Raw genomic sequence first — 18,015 nt, forward strand, 5'->3', positions numbered from 1 at the left:
AAGCGATTCTCTTGCCTCAGCCACCTAAATAGCTGGGACTGCAGGTGCACACCACCATGCCCAGCTAATTTTTGTATTTTTAGTAGAGACAAGTTTTCACCATGTTGGCCAGGCTGGTCTCAAACTCCTGACCTCGAGTAATCCACCTGCCTTAGCCTCCCAAAGTGCTGGGATTACAAGTGTGAGCCACTGAGCCCAGCTGGCTTTCTCGAACTTAATCGTTGCTTTGTTTGGTAGTTCCTTTCTTGATGAGAAAAGGAACTGAAGGAGAGAGGAGGAGAGTGGAAAACATCACCCCTGAATATCTTAAAATTCTTGGTCACAGTAAATTAGCAAGGGACCAAGAGAGTGAGTCTTCCCATGTTAACTCCGGGTTTCAGCAGAGAAAACCTAGATGCATGAAGGCCAGGAGATCACTCACCTCTGTACCCCCATCCCTGAGTCTAGTAATACAAAGAAATTTGAGGGTTTTTTTGTTTGTTTGTTTTTGTTTTTTTAAATCACTTTACATGGCTGGGCGAGGTAGCTCACATCTATAATCCCAGTACTTTGGGAGGCCGAAGCGGGTAGATCACTTGAGGTCAGGAGTTTGAGACCAGCCTGGCCAACATGGCAAAAACCTGTCTCTACTAAAAATACAAAAATTAGCCAGGTGTGGTGGTGTGCATCTGTAATCCCAGCTACTCAGGAGGCTGAGGCAGGAGAATCGCTTGAAACCCAGGAGATGGAGATTGCAGTGATCCAAGATTATGCCACTGCACTCCTACCTGGGTGACAGAGCGAGACTCCATCTCAAATAAAAATAAAAATAAAAATAAATAAAATAAAATAAATAAATAAAACATAAGTAAATGATCACTTGACTAATTACTCGGGTCTCAACTCTTCTGCTGTTTGATTAACGTAACCTCATTTTCCTCTAGAGGCCATCACTGAAGTGAGTTCCTTTTAGTGATGTGTATCAAACTCTATGTTGATTCACCTGGTTGTAAAGATTTTGCCTGTGTTTGATTTCCTGGCAATCCTGTGGAGGGTAGAACAAACAAACAAACACATTTTGACTCTGTAACGGACTGTGAAGCCCATATTCTATATTCGTTTGTAGTGACTCCAAAATATTTGTATTTTCCCTCCCCCACCACTTGTCTCCCACCTGCTTCTCTTTCTGATTTGTACTTGGGAAGGTTCTGTTTTGGTGTAGACTCGGGTTTTTTACGTGGTTGCCAGGAAACAGAAGCCTTTTGGTTGGGATGCATATAATGTTAAATTGTCCCCAGCTGCCTCTGGGGCGGAGCCTGTTGAAACTCCAGTGTGTATATAAGTCACGCGGAGATCTGGTTAGACATGAAGATGTCTGAGCCTTTCCCTGGACAGGTCAGGGAGATGCCCAGGCACTGGCTTTTTTTTTTTTTTTTTTTTTTGAGACAGAGTCTCACTCTGTCACCCAGGCTAGAGTGCAGTGGCATGATCTTGGTTCATCACAACCTCCACCTCCCAGGTTCAAGCAATTCTCCTTCCTCAGCCTCCCGAGTAGCTGGAACTTCAGGCACACACCACCATGCCCAGCTAATTTTTGTATTTTTAATACAGACAGGGTTTCACTGTGTTGGCCAGGCTGATCTCGAACTCCTGACCTCGTGATCTGCCCGCCTCAGCCTCCCAAAGTGTTGGGATTACAGGCGTGAGCCACTGCGCCTGGCAGCACTGGCTTTAAAAAAGAAAGATCCCTGTAACTGCAGGTGGTCTGAGAATGCCTGAGAAATTCAGTGTCTAAGTATCAAATAACTTCAAGATGGGCTGTCGGAACTTCTAGAAGACACAAAAGCTGAGAAGACTGGGAGGCACCAGAGCTGGGGCCTTATTTTATCTACCTATTCTACTCCATTCCATTCCATCCTGTCTTACCCTTGCATATTGCAGATATTAACCTATTTAACCCTATCATAAACCAATGGCGTAGAAATAATCATAACCTATTTCACAGTGAAGAAATGGAAGTATAGAAAGGATGAGTAACTTACCCAAAATTGCACAGTTATAAAGTGGAGGAGCTGGAATTTGAACCAAGATAGTCTGGGTGTCTTAGTGACAGCATGGGGTGGTGGATAGGAATGCAGATTCTTGGGTTGCACAGTTTGGGTTCAAATCTCACCTCTAACATTAACATGCTGTGTTGGTCTTGCATAAACTGATCCCCTTGCACGTCAGTTACCCAAGCTTTAAATTGGAGGAGAGTAAACGGTAACATTTCAAAGCATTCTTGTCAAGACTAGCTTTTCTTTCTTCTTTTCTTTTTTTTTTTTGCTTGAGGCTCACTCTGTCGCCCAGGCTGGAGTGCAGTGGCACAATCATGACTCATAGCAGGCTTGACCTCGCAGGCTCAAGCAATTCTCCCATCTCAGCCTTCCAAGTAGCTGGGACTACAGCTACCCCTTGCACTGCAGGTGCACACCACTACACCCAGGTTTTTTTTTTTGTTTTTTTTTTTTTTGAGACAGATTCTCACTCTGTCACATAGGCTGGAGTGCAGTGGTGTGATCTCGGCTCACTGTAACCTCCGCTTCCTGGGTTCAGCTCCTGCCTTGGCCTCCTGAGTAGTCGGGGTTACAGGTGCATGCCACCACACCCAGCTGATTTTTGTATTTTTAGTAGAGATGGGGTTTCACCATGTTGGCCAGACTGGTCTTGAACTCCTGACCTCAGGTGATCCACCCACGTTGGCCTCCCAAAGTGCTGGGATTACAGGCATGAGCCACTGTGCCCGGCTGTATTTTTGTATTTTTTGTAGAGACAGGGTCTCACTCTCTTGCCCAGGCTGGCTTGAACTCCCAGACTCAAGCAATCCTCCCACTTCAGCCTCCCAAAGTGTTGGGATTACAGGCATGAGCTGCTGTGCCCGGCTGTATTTTTGTATTTTTTGTAGAGACAGGGTCTCACTATCTTGCCTAGGCTGGCTTGAACTCCCAGACTCAAGCAATCCTCCCACTTCAGCCTCCCAGAGTGTTGGGATTACAGGCATGAGCCACTGTGCCCACCAGGACTGGCTTTCAATAACTGTTTGCCCTTTTTAAAATTGGCTAACACATTGTCGTAGGACAGTAAGTAGGGCATGGAGTTCCCTGACTCCTGCTCTGTCTCTGATCTTCATCCCATACTTGAACTTAGGCATGAGGCTCAGGGATGGGATGGAGGAGTCAGGAGTGATGTATGTGTGCGGGTAGGGTGGGCAATGAGTTGAGTAAGCTACTTGGTAATTTAAAAAAAGCTGAATGTCGGCTGGGCGCAGTGGCTCACACCTATAATCCCAGTACTTTGGGAGGGCGAGGCGGGCAGAGCGCCTGAGGTTAGGAATTTGAGACCAGCCTGGCCAACATGGTGAAACCTCGTCTCTACTAAAAATACAAAAACATTAGCCAGGTGTCGTGGCAGATGCCTGTAATCCCAGATACTTGTGAGGCTGAGTCAGGAGAATCGTTTGAAACTGGGATGGATGTTGTAGTGAGTTGAAATTGTGCCATGCACTCCAGCCTGAGCGACGGCGATGGAGTGAGAGTCTGGCAAAAAAAAAAAAAAAAAAAAAAAAAAGCTGAAATGTCTAGTCACGGCATCCAAATGGCCATGTCTGGAAGGGCATGATGAAGCCTCATCCCCCTGCATCAAACCCAACCACCAGTTTATTCCTTTATGGTCACAAATCTGTCAGGCATTTGACATCAGCGCTTCTTCATCTGTTCTTTTTTTTTTTTTTTTCCTGAGACGGAGTTTCTCTCTTGTTGCCCAGGCTGGAGTGCAATGCTGTAGTCTCGGCTCACCGCATCCTCTGCCTTCCAGGTTCAAATGATTCTCCTACCTCTTGGTGTCCTGAGTTGCTGGGACTACAGGCATGCACCACCACGTCCGGCTAATTTTTGTATTTTTAGTAGAGGCAGGGTTTCGCCATGTTGGCCAGGCTGGTCTCAAACTCCTGACCTCAGGTGATCTGCCCGCCTCAGCCTCCCAAAGTGCTGAGATTACAGGCTTGAGCCACTGCGTCCGGCCTCTTCATCTACTCTTTTACTGCTTTTGAGGTCTCTTTTGGAACTGGGCCTGAAACCAGCCAGGAATTAGGGTTTAGGGTCCTCAGGGAGGACGGCCCTAAATGGAAGACGGCTGAGGGTCCAGGTCCACCTGTTTCTCTGGGGTCCTGGCTACGGAGCAGCTGTGCTGGAGGAAAGGGGGTGTTGGGAAGGAGGGCAGACAGGATGCTCCGCTGCGCCACCCAGATCTGCATCCGGAATCAGGAACAGTCCGCTGGCTGCTGGTAGCACCCTCAGCCTTCAGCCCCTTGGGTGTGGCTTCTGCTGGTGAGTTGCCTGACTCAAGACGGACTGATGTAGGAGTCTAAAATCCCGCCTTCCAGTCCCAAATTGGGACACCTCTGAAAGGTCACCTTCAGAATGCCCTGCAGGGCTGGCTGAAGCTTCTGTTGAGATTTATGGCAGCTCAGTTTTGCCTCTGACCAGAGAGGCCTCCTCCCCTCTCCTCCTCTCCCCCGCCCTTCCCTTCTGCCTCCTCCTTTCCCTCCCTTCTCTCTTCTTCCCTTAGCTTTCTTCTCCCCTCCCCCTTTTCCTCTCTTTTTTCTTTCCCTCCTCTCTGCTCCCTCTCCTCCTCCTTTTTCTCCCTCTCCTCCCCTCCTCTACCCTCCCTCCTCTTCCCTTCTTTTCCCTCCCTCCCCTCCCCCTCCTGCTCCTTCCCTGGTCTGTCTTCTCCCTCTCCCCTATCCCTTCCTCTCTCCCCTCTCCTCTCCTTCCTTCTCTTCCCCTCCCGTCCCCTCTCCTCCCTTCCCCTCCCCTCCCACTCCCTCCTCTCCCTTCTCTTCCTCTCTCCTCCTCTCCAGTCCCTTCTCCTCCCTTCTCCCCTTCCCCTCTCTCCCCTCTCCTCCCCAAGAGCACTCCCTTGTCAGCCTCCTGACAACTCCATCTCAGAGCAGGCTTCTGGGGTACCCAACCCAGGACCCCAGGCCAAGGTGTGAGAAACTCCAAGCAAATCCAACAGAAGACAGCAGCCAGCCAAGTTGAATCCACTTTTTAATATTGTAACCATAATGCAAACAAGCATAATAGGCTTTTGTTGAATCCCATAAAATTGGAAGATGAGAACTATACAGAAGAAAAGCATGCGACGAACACAGCCTGGACAACCTCGCAAAGAGCGTGGGGTGGGCGTCAGGCCTTCAAGGAAGGTGCTGGAGCACAGGGACACTTGGCAGAGATTAGCAGCATCGAGAGCTCAGAGGTAGGGGGGAAGGCCGAGTTTCTGACAGCGTGTGTGTGTGTGTGTGTGTGTGTGTATGTGTTTGTGTGTGTTGAGATGTGACCAGGTCTGCCCATCTCCCCAGTTTCCCAAGCCCGGAACGGACACTGTGATGTGGGGTGCCCGGCACCGCTCTTTGGGCCTTCTGGAAAACCACTGCTGAGCCAGGAGTGTGAGTCTTAACAATCACAACGAGAACACAACAATGAAAACAGTGGCGGCAGAGCACAGGACGTGGGAGGGAACGGAGACCGAGTTCGAGAGCGCTGGATCTCAGTGGGTCTTAATCAGAACCAACACCAAGGACATAGTGTCTTATTGAAATGGGCTGTCATCCTCTGTTCTGGCATAAGAGGGCTTTTTTTTTTTTTTTTTTTTTCCCATAGGGTCTCATTCTGTCAGCAAGCTGGAGTGCGGTGGCGCCATCTCGGCTCACTGCAGCCTCCGCCTCCCGTGTTCAAGTAATTCTCCTGCCTCAGCCTCCCGAGTAGCTGGGATTACAGATGCCCGCCACCACGCCGGGCTGATTTTTGTATTTTTAGTAGAGGTGGGGTTTTGCCATGTGAGCCAGGTTGGACTCTAACTCCCGGCCTCAAGTGATCTGCCAGCCTCGGCCTCCCAAAGTGCTGGGATGACAGGCATGAGCCGCCACACCCGGCCTGGGAGGGGTTTTTGAAAGCATACTGCCCTCCCCATGCCCCCTCCCCCAGATCTCCTCAAATCCCACTTTGGCAGGAGATAATGGCAACAACCACTGGGCCAGGCAAAGCTTCTGCTGCTTGCTCCAGGAAATCTATACTGAGAAGTCCTGGGGTAGCCAGCAGAGATTCTCTTGACCCTGAAGTCCCAGAGAGGGGTGTTGTCCCCGGGGACGTTGGGCAATGTCTGATGACATATTTGATTGTTACCATTGGCAGGACACTGCTACAGGTGTCTAGTGGATGGAGGCCAGGAATGTTGCTCTGCTTCCTACGGTGCCCAAGACGGCCCCCACAATAAAGAATTATCCAGCCCCAAATGCCAATAGTGCCGAGGTTGACAGACCCCGCGCAAGAGCCTCCTAGAACTTAGAGTCAAATCTGGGCACTTGGATGTCCTGGAGTCATTTTCTAAAAGACTATAGGAAGCAGTGCATGGAGGCAGATTTGTTCCTGCCTGCCAGGGCCATCTCGTTAATAACGGACTGTGTTTTGGACCAGACAGGCATAACCCCGCTTGACCAGAACTGTTCGGATATTCCAGAACAAAACAAACTCATAGAAACATACTAAGGCATACTGACACCTGACCACCTCCCTTGCACGTGGCTTTGATAAGTATTAATAGGAAACAGACTCGCAACAGACACTGCTTTCCATGGGTGAAAGTGTACCTGGGTCCTCACATTTGGAGAAGGCAGCTTTTCTTTTGGGGTTCTTTTGCCACAAGACAGGGACTGGTAGTGGGCCAAGGATAGGGGGTGTGAGATAAAGGGCAGAGGCCAGGCCAGGTTGACTTCCAAAGGTGAAATCCCTGTTCATGGGGAACATCTGTGTTGACTCCCTGGGAGGCAGGCCCTTCCTTCAGACCCTCAGACCCTCAGACCCTCAGATCTGTGTTTCCTCAATCTCAGCACCTGGTCTTTCATTTTGATTTTTTTTTAGAGACATGGTCTCGCTCTGTCACCCAGGCTGGAGTGCAGTGATGCCATCCTAGCTCACTGTCGCCTCGAACTCCTGGGATCCAGTGATCCTCCTGCCTCAGCCTCCCAAGTAGCTGGGACCACAGAAGCATGCCACCATGCCCAGCTAATTTTATTTTATTTTTTTGTAGAGACGAGATTTTACTACGTTGCCCAAGCTGGTCTCAAACTCCTGGCCTCAAGTAATCCTCCCACCTCAGTCTCCCAAAATGCTATTACAGGCATGAACCACCATGCCTGGCCTACTTTTTGAGCCAAAGAGGACATTTGGATGCAGGAGACTTTATGAAGTTTGGGGACAGCCAGAGAGTATGAATGGGTTATAAAGGAAGACTAGTTAGTGTTTCTCTCTCCTTGTTGCTTCCTGGCAGTCTCAGACTACCTTCCTGATACAGACAGAAGGCTCTGAGGACACGGTGGCCATAGCGGTATGCTGGGTATCTGGGGCAGCGGGTAGGGAAATACACAAGGAAACATGGCTGGCTTAAAACACAGACTAGAAGTCCATGGATTTCCTAATGGCATGAATGAAAAGGCTGCATGAGGCACTGGGGCTCAGGCATCTGGACTGCCCATCCTGTCAGAACCATTTGTCCCATGAGCTAGGTCAAGACAACTCTCACTTGTTTTGAGCTTAGGGTAAAACCTGACCTCTTTCAAAGTCCAGAGCAGGCAGCTGCTGAAAGCATGTTTGGTCAGAAGATTCCGTGTTCTTAACCGATGTCTACTGGCTGGGGGTCAGTTTTCCCTCCGGGCATCTGGGCATGGCTGGACTTGGGAAGGATTCACCCTGTCGACTCCAGAGAAGCTATCACATAAGCTCTGAAAACTCTTTTGCCTGAGCCTGCTCTTTGGAGACCTCTCTCTCAGCTAGGGGTAAGATGTTTTATTTTATTTTGAGATGGAGTCTTGCTCTATCACCCAGGCTGGAGTGCAGTGGTACAATCTTGGCTTACTGCAGCCTCCACTTCCCCGGCTCAACTGATCCACCTGCCTCAGCCTTCCAGGTAGCTGAGACTTCAGGCGCGTGCCACCATGCCCGGCTAATTTTTGTATTTTCTTAGTAGAGTCAGGATTTCTACTAACTGACTGACTGGTCTCCAACTCCTGACCTCAACTGATACACCCACCTTGGCCTCCCAAAGTGCTGGGATTACAGACACGAGCTACCGTGCCCAGCCTGCAAGATGTTTTAATTTCTCCTTTGTTCTCACCCTCTACAGCAGATGGGGCGCCAGGTACGCTGATTCAGTTCCTGGAGTCTCTTTATCACTACATCTGCCTCTTCCCTCACTCAAGCCTTGGTTGCAGCAATAACCCCCAACAGGTCAACGGGCCATGCTCTATACTGTGGCCAGAACTTTCTTTTCCAAGCATAACTCAAATCGCCATAATGTCCCCTTTTAAAAAAAACACTGTTAGGGACTCCCTGTTGCCATCTGAATAAAGTCTAAATTTCTTGTCATGCCACTCACCTCTCCCCACGGTCTGATCCCAGCCCACCTTTTCTCACCCTCCTCAGCCTTCCAAAGCCAGCCCCAATTTATCTTACATGCTCCCTGTCTGTGCCTTTCCTCTCTTCCCAATTCCTGACCAACTCTTACCTTCCAGAAGCTACCAGTAAAATCCCACCCATTTCTCAAACCTCAGAAATTTATGTCAGTTTCAAGACCGGTGTTCTCTCCATCAGATTATAACCTTTGGCCGGGCGTGGTGGCTCATTCCTGTAATCCCAGCACTTTGGGAGGCTGAGGTGCGTGGATCATTTGAGGTCAGGAATTCAAGACCAGCATGACCAACATGGTGAAACCCTGACTCTCCTAAAAATACAAAAATTAGCTGGGCATGGTGGCAGGCACCTGTAGTCCCAGCTACTCAGGAGGCCAAGGCAGGAGAATCGCTTGAACTGGGGGAGGCAGAGGATGCAGGGAGCTGAGATCGTACCACTGTAGTCCAGCCTGGGTGACAGAGCTTTTCTTGTCTAGAAAAAAGAAAAAAAAAAAGATTCTAACGTTCTGCATGAGAGGAACTGTGTTTTCCTTATCTCTGCATACTCTCCGGTGCCTTCCACACACTGGAGAAGCAAGACATGTTATAAGTTAAGTGAAATATTAAAATGCAGTAAGTTTTGAACCAGGTACTGTAACTGGGCATTTTGTGGGCATTGTCTCACTCAATCCACCTTGTTATACAGGTGGGTAGATAGACTCTAAAAGGTCAAGTGAGCCGCCCACAGCCATCTGCACCAACAGGGGCAGAATTAGGATTTGCACTCAGGTTGGCTCCCAAAATTCCATTTTGATGGGTCTGAAGCATCCCCCGGCAAAAGAAAGCCACCTGGCTGTCTCACTCCAGGGAAACCAAAGGAAGCCCTCTCTCCTCCCAAGGAGTTTAACTGTCATCTCTCTGCTTTTTCACGACACAAGGTGCGGGAACTGGATTCATAGTGATGGCAGGTGAGCATGATCCAGCGTTCCTATTTCAGGAGACGTCTCATTCCTCTCGACCAAACTCACTTTTGTGAAATGGGGTTGGAGCTGCTACAGGCCAATTCAGGGGGAAGAGGGAAATAAACGGGCCATAACCCGAACAACCCCCAAATACCCTGTCAACCCTATTTTGCCCATCCATTGGTTAATTCTATTTTGCACTTACGGTTGGCTACAAGGCCTGGATGAAAAGCCACCACAAGAGGGCAGTATTTCCCCATCCTGGATCTGAGCTAAACTCTAAATCTGGACTCCACTCTGGTCCTTGATAGGTTACTCAACAGAGAGAGGCTTTTGGTATCAGGAATTCTGGCAAATGAAAGAAACACATCAGATCGCCCTCCTGCCTTCTAGCCTGGAGTTGTGAAGCAGCTTGTGTTGGGGATTGAAAGGTGTTTACTTACAAAAAAAAATCTTTCTGGAGAAGAAGGATGAATCCTGGTTATATAATCATTTCTTTGGACTCCTTGACAAAATGAGACAATGTTTCCATCTGTCTGCTACTAAAAGGGCAGGGACATGCAGAAAGGAGGTGCCTGGCACATCATAAGCTCTTCTAAGTATTTATTCCCTGATGGAAAAGCATTCCTGCATAAAGCTTGACTTGGAGTGGGAAGCACTGATCAATTTCTCTTTGATGGGGATTGGACACAGCAGTTTCCTTCCCTGGGGAACTGGGGAGGCGTCTCCAAAGGTATAAAGGATTGGAAAGAAAGCCTTCTGGAGAAAAGCTACTAGGAGCTGGAACTGGGTTTGCAGGAAAGGAGTTTAGAATGGGCTTCCCTTCAGGATAGAAGGGGAATCTAAATGCATCAAATTCTGGGAATGCCCCTTTCATTGGGAGATAGCCCCCTTAATCAATTTCCCATCCTCTCCCCATGCCCTGAACCCTTTCTAACTAGAACAATTACGGGGCTTCCAAATGTTTCAGGTACATGGGCGTGGACCCTTAATTATGGACACGCGTGGGATTAATATGGGCCAGGGACATGTTTCTTGGCATCGAGGGTCTTCAATGAAAGCAGTGGCAATCTAACATCGACACACTTGTGCAGGGAAGGGGATGGAGAGAGAGTGTGGGATGCTAAGTCTTTGTTCTTTACATCTGTGGAAGACTGAGCAGGGGTAATTGTGATTAAAGGAAGGCAGGGGAGATTAAAGCTGGCATGAAGTCAAGCTCCACATGGCAGTAACGGGATACTGGCGGGGGCTGCCAGGGATGGTAGAGCAAGGTGAGACATAGATTGCCTTTTCACTTTAACAGTCTCCTGGCCTGGGTCCTTTGGGGTCTTGGTGCCCTCATTGTAAAGCCCTTTCAAAGAGGGCCAGTGCATTTCCTCTTTAGCGGGCACCCAAACTGAACACCAAGATATGCCCACGCACAGCATATAAAAGAAATGTGGTTTTTCTGTATGGCAAGACACAACAAACAGGGTAGAACCAGCAGAACATTCCCTTTCCATCCTTGGGGACCCTGCAGTCTGGGGGGCCACTAGGATTTCTTGTTTCTTTCTGGGAACTGCTTGACATTAATTCATAGTACTTAAAAAAGTATAAAAAGGGATCCCTTCCCACCATTTACTTTGAGAGAGTAAATTCAACAGGTTGCCTCTTAGGGAGAAATTGCACGGGCCCCAATTCCTGCCGAAGACTTGGCTGCCCATTTTTGATCTGAGTTGAGGATAATTTATTTGTTAAAATTACTTTAATAGGTTTAAAACTTTGGAGATCAACTGTAGAGGGCAACAAGCCTGAGGGCCAAGTTCTTCCCACCCCGAGTTGTGGTTCCTATTGAAGAAGCCACGTGGGACCTCATTGTGGCAACTCTCTCCAACCTCATCCACTTTAACAAGCTCCCATCATTTCATCCCCAAGGGTGAAGCAGCAAGCCCCCTTTGGGGGAATAAAAAAATAACAATCATATTGTTACTTGATATTGTTTCCAGGCACCAAAGCTTTAACATTTAATCCATTCATATTCTTTAGGTTCATATGACATTATGACTAGGAAAAACTGAGGACAAAGGACCCATCCAAAGTCACCCGGTGGCAAAGCGGAAGATCCTTATTGCCACTGGGCTTCTTTGGGCAACATAACTTCCGGACCCCTTGGTATTGCTGGAAGGGGGGACTCAATGGACGTGCACAAGTCGAGTGATTCTGGTTGGGATGGCTGGGTTTGGAGAGGGGATTTGCCCAATCCATTGGATGGGTTCATGTCACATGAGGGCTCTGCTCAGTGGTATCAGAATCTAAATGCATCAGATTCTGGGAATGCCTCTCTCATTGGGAGATAGCCCCCTTCATCAATTTCCCACTGCTCTCCCCATGCCCTGAACCCTTTCTAACTAGAACAATTACGGGGCTTCCAAATGTTTCAGGTACATGGGCGTGGACCCTTAATTATGGACACGCGTGGGATTAATATGGGCCAGGGACATGTTTCTTGGCATCGAGGGTCTTCAATGAAAGCAGTGGCAATCTAAGATCGATACATTTGTGCAGGGAAGGGGATGGACAGAGACCCAGCCCATCACACACGCATATACACACGCACGACCAAAATGTCATCATAAAAAAGGAGAAGGGACTTCAGCGGCTGAGGGACTGGCTCAGAGAGCTTGTGCCTAGTTCCTGCAGCCTTTCCAGGGGAACCCCAGAGAAAAAAACCCCCACAGCGACGGCCATGTTCCAGTGGTTTCATGCACCCGTGAGCTGCCCTTGTCAGCAAGAGAGGGGGCGGGAACAGAGTTTTGTAAGAGCCACTGCAGATTAGAAAAGCATTGCATCGCAGCAGGAAAACTCAAGGAGGAAACCCAGGAGGGTCGAGGAAACCACTGAGGGGCGAGAACCCCGAGGAGGGAAACCAGGGCACAGCGACAAGGACAGGAGGCAGAGCGAGGGCCACGCAGGGTCCCAGAGGAAGGTTCAGCAGTGTCTGTCCGCACTTATAAAACTGGCAGCCGGCTGGGCAAGAGGGTCCAGTTAGGAGCTGAAAACCCTGTGGAAGGAGAAGTCGGGGGCAGTTAGTGCTGCAGGGGCGAAGGTGCTGTGTTTCCTCTGAGTGTCCCAGAGAAAATCGCCCACGCTCTGGGCTCAGGGGCTTCGTCTCTTTCTTTCTTTTTTCTTTTGAGACGGAGTTTCGCTCTGTCACCCAGGCTGGAGTGCAGTGGCGCGATCCCGGCTCACTGCAACCTCCACCTCTCACTGAAATCCCAGCACGGTTCAAGTGATTCTCCTGCTTTAGCCTCCCAAGTAGCTGGGATTATAGGCGCCCATCACCATGCCAGGCTAATTTTTGTATTTTTAGTAGAGATGGAGTTTCACCATGTTGGCCAGGCTGGTCTCGAACTCCTGACCTCAGGAGATCTGCCTGCCTCAGGCTCCCAAAGTGCTGGGATTACAGGCATGAGCCACTGCACCTGGCCCATCTCTTTCATTTATTCTGTAGCCCTAGTGTCTTGGACAGGACCTGGCACCTAGCAGGGGCTTGTTTTGAAAGAAAGAAAGAATGAATAAGTGAATGAATGAATGCTCACAAATACAACTGGCCAGGAAGAGAAGCATTTCAAAGGACTTTTTTTTTTTTGAGACTGAGTCTCACTCTGTCGCCCAGGCTGAAGTGCAGTGATGCGATCTCGGCTGGTTACAACCTCCGCCTCCTGGGTTCAAGCGATTCTTGTGCCTCAGCCTCCTGAGTAGCTGGGATTATAGGCACATGCTACCACGCCTGGCTAATTTTTGTGTTTTTAGTAGAGACAGGGTTTTGCCATGTTGCCCAGGCTGGTCTTGAACTCCTAGGCGCAAGTGAGCCACCCATCTTGGCTTTCCAAAGTGCTGGGATTACAGGTGTGAGACACTGGGTCTGGCAAAAGGGTTTGTTTGTTTTTTTTTCTATTGAGACAGGGTCCTGCTCTGTTGCCTAGGCTGGGGTGCAGTGGTGCCATCATGGCTCACTGCAGCCTCAACCTCCCTGCGATCAGGCCATCCTCCTGCTTCAGCCTCCCAAGTAGCTGGGACCACAGGCGTGTGCCACCATGCCCTGCTAATTTTTAAATTATTTGTAGAGACAGGGTCTCCCTACGTCGCCCAGGCTGATCTTGAACTCCTGGGCTCAAGCAATTCACCCACCTCAGCTTCCCAAAGTGCTGGGATTATAGGTGTGAGCCACCACACCTGGCCTTAAACGCTTTTGACAACCCAGGGACTTGTGACCTTCAAGGCAATGATATGAGTCTACTGGTCACAACAGTATGTTTTCGAGACTGCTGTGTCATTGTAAGCGGAAAACAAGGAAGACGCCAAATTCAAGAAATGAGTGTATGCCTTGTGCTGCTGAAAAAAGAGACAGCTGAGTCCCCACCCAATTTAAAGTAAAGGGCATACAGGGGTGGTTTCCAGGGCTTTTATGGCAGGGACTGGGGCAGGGAGCTTTGGGAAATGAAATGACGATCAAGGTTGCTGTGCCACGGAATTCAGGTAAGGTTTAAATCATGAGACCCAGTCCCAGTCTCCTGGTGCCTCAGCCTGTTTCCAGCAGTTTCTAGAGGTTCAGTGAAATTGTCAAAATCATATGAAGTGTAATTTGTGTTGATGAGAAAGCCCCCAGCCATTTAGGGGGTGAGGGAGCCGCGGGAAAGGACACAAAAACTGAACTCCAGACCCCCACCCAGGTCCAAGGCGATCCCATTCTTCTCCCCACTCTCCACAAAAACTGAGCTCCCGACCTCTACCCAGCGCCAGGGGTGATCCCATTCTTCTCCCAACTTTCCTAAATGAGGAGCGTTCAAATACTTTTGTAGAAGAAACCCTTGCCCTAAATCTGATGCTAAACCCCAGTAGGTGAAAAACAAACAAGAAAGATACTTCTGGTGGAAATGTCACAGATCCGGCCAGGCGTGGTGGCTCACACCTGTAATTCCAGCGCTTTGGGAAGCTGGGGCGGGCAGATCACTTGAGGTCAGGAGTTTGAGACCAGCCTGGCCAACATGGTGTCACCCCGTCTCTACTAAAAATACAAAACTTAGCTGGGCGTGGTGGCGCACGCCTGTAGTCCTAGCTACTTGGGAGGCTGAGGCACGAGAATCGCTTGAGCCTAGGAAGTTGAGGATGCAGTGAGCTGAGACTGTGTCACTGCACTCCAGCCTGGACTACAGAGCAAGACTCCGTCAAAAAAAAAAAAAAAAAAAAAAAAGCAACTTCCCAGAGCTAGGAGCCATCATTACACTAGGGGGTGCCCCAGACAGAAGCCTGCACCCAAAGCAGGGGTTTCCTCCCACACTGGACGGGGCCTCAGGGTTCCCCTGGAGGATTCGTTAAAATGCAAACTGCTGCATCCTAACTCCTAAGTTTCCGATCCAGCAGGTCTGGGGTGGCCTGAGAATCTGCATTTTTTAACATATTCCCAGATGGTGCTGATGTTGCTGTTTTGGGGACTCTACTGTGGGAAAGCCAGACATCCCTACCCAGTAGGACCTAGAAGAGCGGGCTCTTCCCGCCCCTCACCCAGGGATGGAGCCAGCTTACTCATCAGTGTCTTTTTTGCTCTCTTCAATGAAGGCAATGGACTCAGATCTAAGGCGGTTGGTCACTTCATACGTTCGCAGGGTGACTCCGAAAATATCCTCATGGTACCGGTTGTCATCCTAGAAGATAGAAAGAGCCAGAAAACAGCTCTCAAATGCCAGATAAAGGCTTGGAGCAGGGACAGACTCGCCTGACACCTGGAACGGAATATCCCTTAGGAAGATGGTTCCCAAAGAGATGAGGCTGAAGCCAGTGTCCCCGAGGTACCTTTGATCTCGAAGACTCTGCTCAGCAAAACTGTTCTCTGGGATGTGCGGCAACTGTTCTCTGGGATGTAGCCCAGTTGGCAAAGAACATTTAGGTTGCCATCTGGAAACACTGCAGCTGGTTGGTGGATTCTCAGGTGAAAAGGAGTGATGAGGTCAAATGGAAACCTCACCATTCCCCGCTTTCCTCCCTCCAACGTGTTCCTGCAAGTTCAGATCTGGGCAAGGCTGGGTTTAGTGTGAAATAGCCCATGAGACCAGAAGAAAGGGGAGGAAGGAACAAGTGGCCGCTTAGCACTCAGGGAACTCCCCATAGCTGCCCACAGTGGAGACTCCTTGGGCATGCATGAGTTTCTCTGAAGATGAACATCTTTGCTCAGCATTGCCCAGAGAGAAGCAGGCAAAGAGAAGAACCTACCATTGAGTCCCAGGAAACAGCCCAAGTGATGACTGACTTGTGACATCTGCAAATTTACCAAGTCATGGGAGCTCCTGTGGCGGGCAATCAATATTCTCAAAGGGCAAGGGGATTAAACAAGGGGAAAAGGCACCTCAGTGCTGGGGAAGGGCAGTGGCTGGCAGCGTGCATCTGGCAAGCCAGGAAGAATCTGTTGTGCACTAGGTTCCAGCCTCCCTTGGTCCTGAAAGTTTTGAAGAAAGTCACCCATCTGTAGAGTGGGTTCATTTTCATTTTCAGTTGGGGTTTTTATTTTATTTTATTTTTTTTTGAGACAGAGTCTCGCTCTGTTGCCTGGGCTGGAGTGCAGTGGCGCGATCTTGGCTCACTGCAACCTCCGCCTCCCGGGTTCAAGCGATTCTCCTGCATCAGCCTCCTGAGCAGCTGGGACTACAGGCATGCGCCACTACGCCCAGCTAATTTTTGTATTTTTAGTAGAGACGGGGTTTCACCATGTTAGTTGGCCAGGATAGTCTTGCTCTCTTGACCTTGTGATTCACCTGCCTTGGCCTCCCAAAGTGCTGAGATTACAGGCGTGAGCCACTGCGCCTGGCCCCCTTTTTTTTTTTTTTGGGATGGAGTTTCACTCTCGTCACCCAGGCTGGAGTGCAATGGCACGATCTTGGCTCACTGCAACTTCCACCTCCTGGGTTCAAGTGATTCTCCTTCCTCAGCCTCCCGAGCTGGGACTACAGGTACCCACCACCATGCCTGGCTAATTTTTGTATTTTTAGAACAGACAGGGTTTCACTGTGTTAGTCAGGCTGGTCTTGAACTCCTGACCTCAGGTGATTCTCCTGCCTTGGCCTCTCAAAGTGCTGGGATTATAGGCTTGAGCTACTGAGCGCAGCTGGAGTGAGTTTTTAACTCCCGCAAAATCCTGGGGAATCTATAAGTGTCTCTCGAGGGTCACACGAAAGAGACTGAGTATATAGAGGGCTCCACAGCTCTCCTCGGATCTGTTTGTGCAGTGCTCAACCTGTACAACTACACGGGGCAGTGCTGCAGCTTCTGAGGCAGGAGAAGTTAGGTTAGAATGGTTTCTGTCTAGTTACCAGAGGTCCATTCACTTGTTATTTTCACACACGGCCTCCAGTCATATTTACTACACCTGCCTGCATGCCCAGCCATCCTTCTACTTTCTCTGTCATTGTTTGGGGCCACCTATATCCTCTACCCTCAGTGGTAAGTGCAGTGAATGGGAGCAGGGATATCATCGTGGCTCCCTAATCATCAAGACAGGTTGGATGAAAAAGGGGGGATAGGAGAGTGGATATAGGAAAAGGGACCTGGGAAGCCAGCCTGTCACTCACCCTCATCCGACTGATGAACACGCCGGCGTCCTCTGCCGAGAGCTTCCCCTGCTGGGTCATGATGCGCTGGATGGCTTTGAGGACATCAGCGGCCATGGTGACGTCCCCACAGACGTAAATGTGGCCCCCTTGCTCCTTCAGGGCTCGGTACACAGACTCCGCCAGCTGCTCCTGCAGGATGTCCTGTACGTACTTCTGCAAGGAGCAGAGGGCAGTGAGAAGGGGCTGGGCTGTACAACATGCCTGCCATAGCCCGTGTCCTCCCGGGAAGCAGAGCCTGACTCAGGGGCTTGTGGGCAGGTAGGATCTTTTGTGAGCTGATCCCAAGGAACAAGAGTAGGGGACTGGGAAGAGTGAGATAGGGAAGACGGGAAAGTCAATTGGAGGGTGCAGGAATGCATTGCTACCCTCTTTGGACAACTGGAGCTCAGCTCTGCTAAGGACCCTCCAGGGAGCTGGACAGACTGCTTCCCAGAGTCATCCACTGCAGAGGGGAAAGACGGGGAACATTCACTATCCACTCCTCTCTCCTGGTGGCCAATGGTCCCTGGGCGTTAACACCTGCACACGTCCAGGTGTGCGGCTGGTTACTGCAGGCATCCTACGTTAGAGTGCCAGGGAAGCCCGGGGCCAATAGCAAGAGATGGGAGTGAGGTGAGGGGCCGGCTGCTGTAGCAATAGCAGAAGGAAAAGGTGGGCTGAGAGGGTGTGAGGTGGGCACAAGGGGTGTCTAGTACAGCTCCAGGGAGCTCATTGGTTCAGGATATCTTTAATTTGTCCAGGAAACTCCCGCTCTGAAGCTGATATTCAGCTGGAACATGCTGGCATGGCTGTAGTGACTCTTAAGACTGACATACTTCCACCCACACTGCTTGGACTCTCTGGGTGCCCCCCAACCCACTGCAATGTCCTGACTCCTTTCCTGGGACCCTCAGACCTCCCCAAGAGCCAATGGAGCTTTAGTCCTGTGGTCCATGTCCATTCTGACTAG

General features: G+C 49.8%; 1 protein-coding gene across 1 annotated transcript in view; it reads right to left on the reverse strand.

Annotated features, from left to right (window-relative positions):
• Positions 1-5,860: 5,860 nt before the first annotated feature.
• NOS1 (nitric oxide synthase 1) overlaps positions 5,861-18,015 on the reverse strand; it is a 121,107-nt gene continuing 108,952 nt past the window's right edge. Inside the window, 5 exon segments of the mRNA XM_073021143.1 lie at positions 5,861-12,388; positions 12,391-12,463; position 14,899; positions 14,989-15,107; positions 17,025-17,219. Of these exon segments, the coding sequence (XP_072877244.1) occupies positions 12,090-12,388; positions 12,391-12,463; position 14,899; positions 14,989-15,107; positions 17,025-17,219 (687 nt within the window). The 3' untranslated portion in view covers positions 5,861-12,089.

Source organism: Chlorocebus sabaeus, chromosome 11 (assembly GCF_047675955.1).
Source record: "Chlorocebus sabaeus isolate Y175 chromosome 11, mChlSab1.0.hap1, whole genome shotgun sequence".
NCBI classification, from domain to species: domain Eukaryota; kingdom Metazoa; phylum Chordata; class Mammalia; order Primates; family Cercopithecidae; genus Chlorocebus; species Chlorocebus sabaeus.